General features: G+C 40.6%; 1 protein-coding gene across 1 annotated transcript; it reads left to right on the forward strand.

The window, feature by feature from the left end:
* LOC106631788 (homeobox protein ARX-like) lies at positions 1–7,248 on the forward strand (the record flags this gene model as incomplete). The annotated part of the gene is made up of 4 exons (XM_031056101.1): positions 1–17; positions 100–145; positions 4,652–4,938; positions 5,824–7,248. Coding segments are annotated over 4 exons (576 nt in total), but the record flags the coding sequence as incomplete, so codon positions are not given.
* Between the last annotated feature and the right edge of the window lie 4,244 nt (positions 7,249–11,492).

Consider the following 11,492-nt stretch of genomic DNA (forward strand, 5'->3'; position numbering starts at 1 on the left):
CCCGACGGGTTCACCAGGTAGCGGCGGGAGGGGCGGGCGCGGCCGTGCCGGGGCGGCGGGCAGGCTCCGGCCCTAACTGAGTCAGTGCTCTTCCCGCAGAGAGGAGCTGGCCCTGCGCCTTGACCTGACGGAAGCCCGGGTGCAGGTGAGTGCCAGAGGGGACGAGGGGCAGGACAGGGTTGAACACAGCGCGTTTTCCCTCTGGTTCCGCCGGGCGAGAACGGAACAGCGGCGACGCCGGGCACGCGTCCTGTCCGCGGCGGGTGGTGCTGAAGGGACGGAGGACGGGGCGCGTTACAGCCCTGGCGGGGAAGCGGCGGCTCAGGGACATTCCCCGGTTGCGCTTCACTCCCGCTTGTGCTGCCGTCCTCATGGGTCGAAAAGCAGGAATAAAAAAGGATAAATTAAGTTGCTTACAGAAAAATTAGGGGTTCTGTGGGGCATTCAAAGTTATTTACTGAGGCTGCAGAGTTAACATCCTTCTCTTGGTCTAACTTAGCTCAATAAAACTAAAAACGATTCTAAATGACTGGTTACAACACATGAAAGATGAATTTGACATTCATATATGACAGTAAGGTCCTGTCCAGGGGAATTTTATGCCAAGCTGGGCTGTGATTGCAGCAATGCCTGTAGAACTTCAGCATGCTTAGACATACACTAATCCCTTGTAGGCTGCTGTTTGCCTAAACTACAAACGACTCTCTTAGTAACTTTTCCTGACTCTCTGCACTCCTGCTTAACAATATCCCTTAAAAACCCTTTTCTTTAGATTCATCTCTTGATAACCTAGAAATCCCCTTTTTATACAGAAATTATAGCCTAAAAAAATGTTTGAAAAGGTGTGAAGGCTTTCAAGTATTTATAAGCTGCAAATGACAATTGTACTAAATTTGGCTTGCACTGTAGATCAGATATTGACTGTTCCAGCACAACTCTGGGTATGTGCCTACTTGTGGAAGACTGAGAATTGGTGCAGCTGCTCGGTGTGACAGTCCTGCTTACTACTGCATAGCTTTGATACTGTTAATGCCAGATCCTTGTTTGTATACTTTGTCATTACTCCAGTCACTGGATCTGCAATGGTTCACACCACAGTTACAATCTGTAAAACTGTAACTTTTTTAGCTTTTTAATATGCACGATCTTCAAAAAAGGCATTAGAAGTATGAATGATACTTTATAATTGACTCAAAGAATATTTAGATGAGCATTTCAGCTCTCTTTGTGGATTTGGGGGAAATTATGTATCCTCCACTCTTCCTAACACCAACAATGACTGAAACCTCCAGTCACTGACATGCCCCAGTCTCTGACAATTGCACATGGCATCTAACAGTGAAAAAGACATGGGTGAAAAGTTGTTACTTTAAATGTTACTGTCAAATTCCCTTAGTGGGGTACATACTCTGTAGACCCTGTGAAGGAATGGCGCAGTGGTACATAGCAAAGAGGAACTTATCTCCTAATGACTAATCTAAAACAAACAAACAAACAAACAAACAAAACATTTGTGTTTGATGTAGCCAAAAAGGAATTAACAAGAAAATTAACAAGGGTGGATGCATCCCCAGGGGATGGAAGGAGCAGCAAAGAGCTGTTCCTGGTATGTCTTTGCCTCCTTAATCCCTTAGGTCTCAACACAAGTGTCCTGAGCATGGAGCACAGAGTCAGCACAGTTGTTTAGTGTGAGCTTGCAGTGCACAGAGCCAAGCCCCAGTTGCTGTCCTGTGGGAAACTGGGCTCAGCCTGGAGGGAAGGGGATGTGTAGGAATAACAGCGATGTACTGTACTTAAACTACCATAATTACCAAATACTTGCCCATGCTCATAGTTGCTCTGTAAGGCATCCTGTGTGAAATGAAGACTTGCAACCCTCTCCCATGGAACCTGGCTAAATCAGCTGACATGGAAAGTGGCATCTCTTTACTTAGTCAAGTGTAAGCTCAAGAAATTAATCTTACCCAATGCAGTCAGACCATTTCTTCACCTCATTTGTGTTTTAGAAATAGAGGTTTGCTTCTCTGGGGAGAAACCACCTGAAATGGGCACCAGCCACTGCATTGTTCCACCTTTTGAGTCTTGCATGAAAATGAACAAATAAGAAAAAAATGGCATGAATATATGCTCATTCCATCATCATTTCAAAGATATCTCCCTCATCCAACATCCCCCTTATTTATTTCTATAGAATAAGGAAGAATTCCTTCCCAATAAGAGTCCTTACCTTGGGAAAGATGTAGTCAGAGAGTCTGCAAGACCTTTTCATAACCTGGAGCCACGTTGGGATTGCTCTTCAATAGCATTTGCATCTGTTGTTGCCATTCATGTTTCTCATTATTCATATTGTTAGGATGGGAAGAAAATAAGAAAGAGTTAAAGGAATCTTTTATCTTGTTTACCATGAGGAGTAAAAGGTTTCATGGGTATTTCATTGCCATAAACTGCATCAGTTTTAAAACACTGGCTTATAGATATAATTGATCAAGAAATCCTTGTCATATTTTCTCATTACAATCCACTTATTCACTTACAGCAGAAACATGATACAGTTATGCACATCTATGTATCTTTCTAGCATCATTAGGTATTACATCAATTAAATAGAATACATTTTTACAGAAAATTACAGCAAGAAGGGAATCAAATTTTACCTGCTCACATTTTCCTTTACAAAAGACCTGAATCTCTTGTCAGATATGCATGATGCTACTAATTGCAAATATAATCTGGGTAATATTTAGCATGCAATTCAAAACTTAATGGTTTAAAACTCATTCTTGAGTATTAAGTAATACTTTTTTCTAGAGTATTTTGCCATTGATATTACAGTCATAAAAATCTTAAGACTGGTATAACAGTTTCTGTTATGGTTAGTTTGTCACTTCAGAAGTGTCTGAAAATAGAATAAAGGCACATTAAGGCTTTTATTGGAAGCAAAGGAAAACTGCTTAACAAATGGTTGAAGATGACTAATCTGAGTGTTAATGACTATAATGTGTGCAGTAAATTTTGCAAGCTGTGTCATGTCAGTCTAAGGTAGGAGGCATTGGTCTACTCCTGTTACCACTTAAACTGATGGGTTTGTACCAATAAGAAATGGAAAGACAGCTTTTTTCTAACAGTAATTATTAGATATCTGTGCTGGTATTTCCTTCCAGTTTAAGAAATACAAAATCTGAGAGACAATTAAATTTTGGAGTTAAGCCCAAAATTACCCGTAACACTAAAAAAAATACTTTGTAGTCAAAGTGCATGTCTGAGCGATCAAATGGATTTGCTTTAGGATGGAGACAACAGAAATGCAGACATTTAATTTTGTGTTAGGCTTCTTTATGAAGAACAGATTGAAGAACAGGGCTAAGATTTGGTAAGGACATGAACACCCTTGCAGCCTTTATCCTTTTTAGAAAAGGCTGAATCTGCATATCTCAGTGTGAGACAGTTATTGCCTTTTCAACTGGATATTTTTCATAGAAAACATTAAAACTTTTGAGTTGGTGGTCTTCTCCTGTGAGATCTTAGGTAAGCTCCACTTACAAATATTTGGGATTACTGGTTAACAGGGATTTAAATTAATCTGATCCCAGTAATTTACTTTTCCTTACCAGACCCCTGTCTTGGACTAATACTGATGGAGTATCTAGTCATGCCATGAAGGCATAGCTGCCTGGCATTTCACAGGTTCAGATATCCCTTTGAAAGACATCTGACTATTGAAAGCTGATGGCTGCTGGAGGAAAAATCAAAGAATGAGTCTTGCCACTCAAGAATTTCAAGTACCAATTTCAACATTTTGATGTTCTGATTTTCTGTTGAGTGCACTTCCCTCTGCTGACTGCCTGTGAGTGAGACAGTTCTGTGTTACACACTCAACCTGAGGGGTGTAAATCCCTCTGCCAGAACAGCAGCTTTCCAGTGTAAATATAGTGCATGCAATGGAAGGACTGGCACAGTACTTCTTCAGCTGGATCCTGAGAACCCAGAGCAAGTGCTTTGAAAGAGTCAATCATGTCTCTGTCAGTTGACAGAGAGAAACAACATCAGGCTCAGGACAAGCAAAGCTGGGGTGTGCTGCAGCCTTGTTTGGGGATCAGCGCCCCGGTGTGTGCAGGGCTTTTCTCCCAAACACAATTCATGACATTCAAGCACCTGAAGGTAAGTTACATTGCTGGAAATGGCCATAGGGCACAGCTGAGGTAAAGCAAGCTGGTTTTTAACCTCAAAAACCTGGTTTTTAAATACTGTAGATGCTATTTAAAATTTTGGAAAACAATTTTTGTACTGTATTATAATTGCCACCTTTTGAATGGCCTTGTTGAAATTTAACTTTCAATAAATAGGTTATGAAAGGAAGAATGATCATTTTTAATAATTGCTCTTGCATTTCAGGTGATAGGTTAGTATATGGCAATGGCTTTAAAACATATGTGACTCTTCAGTCAGAGAGCAGTCAAATTTACAATATTTAAAAGTGATTTATTTTGTAATAAACCCACTAAGGCCTTTATGGAAAGATCTTTCATATTAAAGAAGTGGGGTTTGGTTTAACAATAATTATTTTGCCATCTATATCAATACGTGCTGTAGTATCTGGTAAGACAAACTGCAGAGTAAGTTCAGCTAATGCCTTTATAATGTCTTGTTGAAGGTCTGGTTCCAAAACAGAAGGGCAAAGTGGAGGAAACGTGAAAAAAATGAAATTCTGGGGACTGTTCCGGGAATCTCCTTAGCGCACCCACTTGGTCTATTTTTGGATGTTCCACTGAGCCATTCTCCCCTCCTGGATCACACATGGAGGTCAATGCCTCTTTCCACATTGGCCGTGCCGTCCATGTCCCCAGCTTTTAGTCCTTCAACCTTAGGGCCATTTGGCCTCAGCAGTCTCACCTGGACTTCTCTCTTCAGAAATCCTATATTAAATCCACATTTTGGAAGGTATAGAATAATTTTCTTTTTTTCTAAATCTCAAAACTGTTAAAAATGCTGCTTTTATATTATTTTGCTACTTGCATGTTCTCAATTAACTTACTAAAATTGGTTAGTTCCTGTGCAGGATCACTTGATTAGGAACAGCTAGATTTGGGTTTAATTCATGCTAATAAAATCTAAATGTGTAATTGCTTTTTGAAGACAAATTGTGCATACTTACTGTAATTTTGGTCTCACTGAACTCTAGTCTTCATACAGACTGCTGTGACCTGTGTGGCTGCAGCTCCATCCTTCTCTCTTACTCTCTCTCAAGTATAAATACATTATATATAAAATACATAAATATATTATATATTATATGTAAGTATATACATATATTAAAAAATAGAAGACAGCACTCTTGCTGAAATTAGAGCTTGTATCTTAGTACTACATTAACAGACAAACAAATGCTTTTCGCATGAAACCAATTGATCTGAACAAATTGTCTGCATAAACAGCTATATAAATTGGCCTTTTTATGAGGTGGTTTATTGCTTTCACAGAACAGGCTGATCTACAGCATCCAAGGTTTGTTTAGAAAGGATTTAGCATGAGGAGTTCAGCAAATGGTTGCTGGTTTAGATATCTGCATGCCATGTCTGATCATCGCTTGCTCATTTTATTTAAAAGTATTTTGGTTTTTTATTTAGGGTCGGATTTTCTGCCTTTTTTTTTAAGGGCAAGACACTATACTGCAAAATAAAGCTTATAAAAATGTACATTTGGAAAAATTGGAAATTTTTGAACTTTTTTCCCTAATACTTTGTTGGGGGGAAGTTGCAACTCAATAAGTATTTGTTCTCCAAAACAATTCTTAATTTGGATAATATTGACTTCTTTCAAATACAGGTTTCTCAATGCTTTAAATCCTCTCGTGACAACAGCTTCAGTACTAATGAAAGCTCCTGGACCCCCGTCAGACCCTGTTCTCACTGCCTTCACTGATCCAGCAGCAGTTGAAAGGAAAACGTCAAGCATTGCAGCACTAAGACTCAAAGCGAAAGAACATTCAGCACAAATCCCTCAATTAAACCTCATCTCCAGTCTTACAAACACTAACAAAGAACTTTGTTAGGAGCTCTCCCACAGACTACAGCCACGGAGGGGAAAGTGAATGCCTTCTCCAATCCAATAAGTAGCTCTCATTAGAGAGACACATTTAAAAAAAGAAAACACACACACACAGAGCTGTATTTCCTGCAGCTTCAGTAACAGACTGAAAGGAAATAAACCTGCTAAATATTGTTTTCCTTCATTACAACATGAAATCAGGCAGTAAATTGGCTTGTATCATTTCTTGCACTGCAGAAACAGAAGCAGGAACCATCTCATCTGTGTTAATCAGGCTAACATGTATCTGAAGCTTTGAAATCACCAAACTCACCAGAAGCTAGTCCAAAGACTCAAAATTCTTTGTAGGAATAACCACTTTTCTAAGCAATTCTTAACTTCTCAGGAGGAACTCTTACATGCAGTTCTTGAGAATCAGTACACAGTTATTAACTTGAAGACCATGCTTCATGTTGAAGTGCAAATGCCAGTGAAATATTGCGTTCTAGACAGACATAGCAGGAACGAGATGTGGACTATTTTCAGTATGGGCTTTTGATTCAGAACTAGGTTAGTGTAAAGAGTACCTTGTTTCAAATTTTTAAAAAGTTTGCTTGATGTTCAGGGTGTCAATGTCTTAACTAAGAAAGTTTAACCTCTGTACATGAACTGTATCCTGTGAAAGTAGGTTAGCAGTGTGCAGTAAATTGTCTGTAGGTCTCTGTGTATGTATATACATGTCAATCAGTAGCTTATAGCTGTAAATATGAGGTTGCTGAATACTTTTAGCAAGATTTCTGGCACACCTTACCAGACCAGTAAGTTAACAGATTACTTGTATATTTTGAGACATTTCATGCCTTGAGTAGTTTCAGAATGTAAATGAGTACTCAATGTGAAGTGTTCAATTCTTCCTTGGACCAATGTAGAAATGAGTGAAAACAGACGCCTTACTGAGCAGGAGTCTGCAGTCCATCACAATCCTGGGCTCCATGACAGGTCATTTTAAAGTCTTTGCCGAACTTCCCCATCCAGGACATGGGACTGAGAACAACTTTCCACAGGTCTGATGCTTTAGTGTAAAGTGAGGATATGTAGTATCCTCCTGGTGCTGTAGCAAAAAGCAAGGACAGGTCATCCTATGCTCCTTTTGCAGCTCACTCGCCTACCTCACAGGGCTGTTGTGAGGACTCATTAAACAAACACAACACTGTGGAAATGGCAGAGTGATGCAAGTGCTAATTTTTGCTTCACAGCAACAAAATAAAGGCCAATAGTTGGCTGCACATGGAGATCATCTTTCCCACACCGGCAGCAGAGGTCCAAGCAAAGTCTGTTCCTGTGGTTGATGGGACAGCATGGAACTCCTCCACTGATGCTGCCTGTTTTCTCAAAACTGTCCTCAAACACATTTACACTGAAAAGATTTTGTGTATTTCAGAACTTCTTTCTTAAGGCAGCTCTAGGCCTACTCTTAAGACTGCACAGTTGAGTTCTCAGCTAGAATTTGAGGTGCAGAGCTCCAGCTACATCACTGCTGCTTCTGGAGACTGCACCGAGCTTGTACTTAGCTCCAGGACAGAGAAGGAAGTTTGCTGGGTCAAAGACAAATACTCATCACTTTCCACAAGAGTGAAGTATTTCTGTTGGGTTCATAGACCTCACTGGTAACACAGGCAGGAGGAGGTGGTGTATTTCAGCTGTTGGGAAAAGCCAGCTCCCTGATGGAGTTACAGCAGGGCTGTACTGTCAAGCAGCAGGAGACTGCGGAAGTGAAGTGAGCAGGACCTCTCACACAAAGTTTGTGTGTTTCTCCCACAAGAGCTATTTGCTTCCACCAGTCCACTCTCATGGCCCAGGCTGCCAACTGGCAGCACAACACTCAAGTGTTGAGTTTGTTCCAAATAAACCTTTTAAGTAGGTTAATGGCTTGGAAAGTGTCATTACACAACTCCTGTTCTGTACAAGCTTCTGTGGTATCGTTCCTTGCCACAAGTGTCTCTCTCTTGCAATGCAGAGAGGTTCTGCAGGAAAGGAGACTCTCTGTTTCATTTAAAGTAGCAGAAACTGTCCTGCATTTGTCATAAGTTATCAAGGAAAGAACTCTGCAATAATAATAAAACCTGGGTATTGTTTCCAAATTATATTCGCAGACAAGTTCACCAGAAGCAGCATGTGATAAATAAGAGCTGAAGGCTGATGTAATACATTGCATGAAATAGTAGGTTCTGTGTTATCAACAAAATCTTCATCACTGACCAGAGGGCCTATCTCACTCAGGCTTGGAGGAATCAGATTCACAAGCTAAATTTCAGCAGTTACATCAGAGATAACATTTATCTATCAACAAAGCTTTTCCAATAGTTATGGTTAGAAATAATTTCATGGACAGCAATTAAACACACAGAGGCACATAACTTCACTCAAGTGCATGACAGCTCCTGCCAGAGCTGGGTGCTGCTACCTCCACCCAGCACACTGAGCCACTTCAGCACCAGCCTGGGAACTGCAGGGTTGGACAGCACAGCTGGCTCCCAAGCCTTGCCAGTTTGGGTGCTGCTCTGTCCTCATCCTCCTTACAAGAGGGCACGCTTCTCCTGCTGAGAGCACAGCCTGCTGGGTACCACTCCCTGCCAGCTGTGAACTCTTCCCAGTGTCACACTGAGGCCAGGACTGTCTCCTTTGGTGTACACTTCTGCACGGCTCTGCAGCTTCAAGCTACTGTGCCCAATCTGACAGATGGCAGAACAGCAAAGGTAAGTGCATTGCCTGTTTTGTTCCTGGTTAAGGAGAAGCTCTCAGCCCTGTGCCATCTGGGCAGAAGACACTGTCTGCAATCATCAGCAGTTCCCAATGGGTACAGGTAGAGAACACAGCTTCCTGATGTTTTATCTGTGTTTACTTTGAAATTAAGAGGTTTTCTTTAAGGTGATATCATTTTTTCTGCTTTAATGAGTTCTTCCAAGAAATGTCCATTCTTCCATGTGACTTGAAATCCAGCTGTGAGAGCTAATGGTATTATGAAAATAAACATGCAGGGCAACATTTGAAATCAGCTTAGGAACCACAGAGTGCTCATAACCCAAAGTCAGAAAGTTTTATGTGTTAATTATTACTACCTTAAAATGAAATATCACACCAAGGGAAGAAGACTTATTTATTCAATTTGTTTAAATTTTAAATAAAGAGGCTTAATTACCAGCTTTTATGCATATAGTACTAAAATTACATTTCAAAAAATTTTGGAGAGCTATTAATTGAAAAACCTTCAGCCTGATTTCATAGCTACACACGGGGTCAACTATTTGCTATTAATCAAGCAGGGACATTTGTTTTCCTAGTCTTTCTCAGGGTAATGGGGTCTGCAGCCTCCCACATCCTGAACAAGTCAGCCATTTTACAGAGCGTGTCTCACACTAAACATTGTAATTATTTCCTGACATTTTATCTTGCCTTGTGCAATAAATTATTTAGTCCTAATTTAGGCAAAGCCTGCACTGACCTGAATCGAGACTGCAGGATATGTCCCTATGCCTCTCTTCTGCATAAAGAAAGGTTGCAGCCTAAATCTTCTCTGGGTGACATCAAGATTGTTTCCTGGCACAGATTTCAACTGAGGCAGGCCTGAAGCCCTGGTTGTTTTATTGAGTTTATCTGATTTTCCTGAAAGCAAAAATATATGGAAGGATTTCCAACGCCAAGAGTAATTTGAATACAATCCCACCCCAGCCATCTTCTACAACTACTGAGGAAAAAACTTTTCTCTTCAAATTAAACCTCTTGACTTTCCCCTCCACATCATATTTTGAGGTGTTTTGCTGGAAGATCCTGCAAGCATATTAGTATCTCTTCAGAAAACATTGATAAATATTTCTATTGGAGGACTCACATTTGGCTAAATTGTCACATTTTTTCAGTTTGTTCTCTGGTTCAAGTTCAGTTCTGGTGCCATAGGATGTTGGATAAATTTCCGTATTTCTAGTGACATTATATCATCAGAACCTTGCCTACAAAGAGTGAGTGATTTTGTTGGGGCAAAAAAAAAAGGAGAATAATAGGCCAGGTGTTTGAAGAAAAGACAAAGAAACAAGCACAGTAGGGTGTTCTGACTCACAAATCTGTATTGAGAAAGAAGTATTCATGAAGAAAATTAATTTAAGAAGTATGTAGTTCAGGTTTTGAGCCCATAAGTTCCTTTCAAAAACAGATTAGTGATTAAAAACTTTTTTAGTCTAGCAATCTCTTAAACAATTAGCACAGTAATTGGAAAGGGACTACAAATTCAAATCTAGATGGACATAAAAGACTTTCCCCATAGAGCTTTGCCTTGGTTTTGTGGGTAACTGGCATGCACCTGCCTTTACCATCAGTGGGACTGAAATGCTGAAGAAGTGCTCTGAATAGGGATACAAATGCCCCAAACAGTAATGCCATACAAATTACTTAATTCATGTAAAGTAGAAGTAATTGTATTGATTATGAATGTGTGAGTGATTCCTTTATTTCAGGTTATATGAGATGTAAGCCACCAGCTTTCAATGGGGTCCTTGCCGCAAATTTGCCAACCATAGAGTGGGATGTTACTTTTTCCCCTTAGTTTGAGCAGTAAGTACAATGTACTGCCATTTGGAAACAGAGATCTGCTGAATTTAAGCTAAACCAGGTAAATAAGGATTTCTCTCCTCCAGCCAGGTAGTAGTTTTGCTCTGCTTGTTCATCCTGTGAAAGATGCCTGAAATCAAAGGAAAAGGAACATAAGGGAGAGACATCCCCAAACTTCAGACACTTTTCCTCAAAGCAGAACCTTTCTTTCCCCTTTTTGATATTATTGTCATAAAACACCATGGATCACCAGATAAAACCTACACTGCCAAAAGAAAAGAAAAAGCAAGGAGGGAGGAAGAGATTGTGCACAGTGTGTCCCTAGCAATATAATTACCTAACAGCAAATGTCTGACCTATGGCTTCCCAGGAAGCTGTATGAGAGCACATGTGGGAAATCCCTGTGATAATACACACACACCTGTACTTCACTTACTGCAGCTGCACTGCCACCCAAAAGACACAAAAGGCAGCTAAGGACAGGGCACTTCTGTGCACCTCATAATCAAGCAGTTCTACACATGGACTCTAAAGAAATTGAGCTCGTGGTTTGTGTCACAGCCTGCCCTGATTTTGGATATTCCTCCTGCCCCATCCAGGCCTGAGAACAGGGCTGTCCTTGCTGCAGGTAGAGGAGGCACAGCACAAGGCAGCTCGGGTGTGACTTCACAGCAGCTGCTTGTCTTCTCCTCAGCCTCTGGTCACACTGCCCTTACCAATTAAATACTGAGTTTACCAAAAAATGGGAGGAAAACCTGGAAAGAACATCATATTGTCTATTAACTTCATTTGTTGGCTGCAGCAATGTTTCCTATACTTCAGCTGGAGAATTGCTCTGTGCTGGCTAGTGAGAAGCCACTGGAAGA

The sequence above is a fragment of the Geospiza fortis genome, unplaced genomic scaffold (assembly GCF_000277835.1).
Source record: "Geospiza fortis unplaced genomic scaffold, GeoFor_1.0 scaffold157, whole genome shotgun sequence".
Lineage (NCBI taxonomy): Eukaryota > Metazoa > Chordata > Aves > Passeriformes > Thraupidae > Geospiza > Geospiza fortis.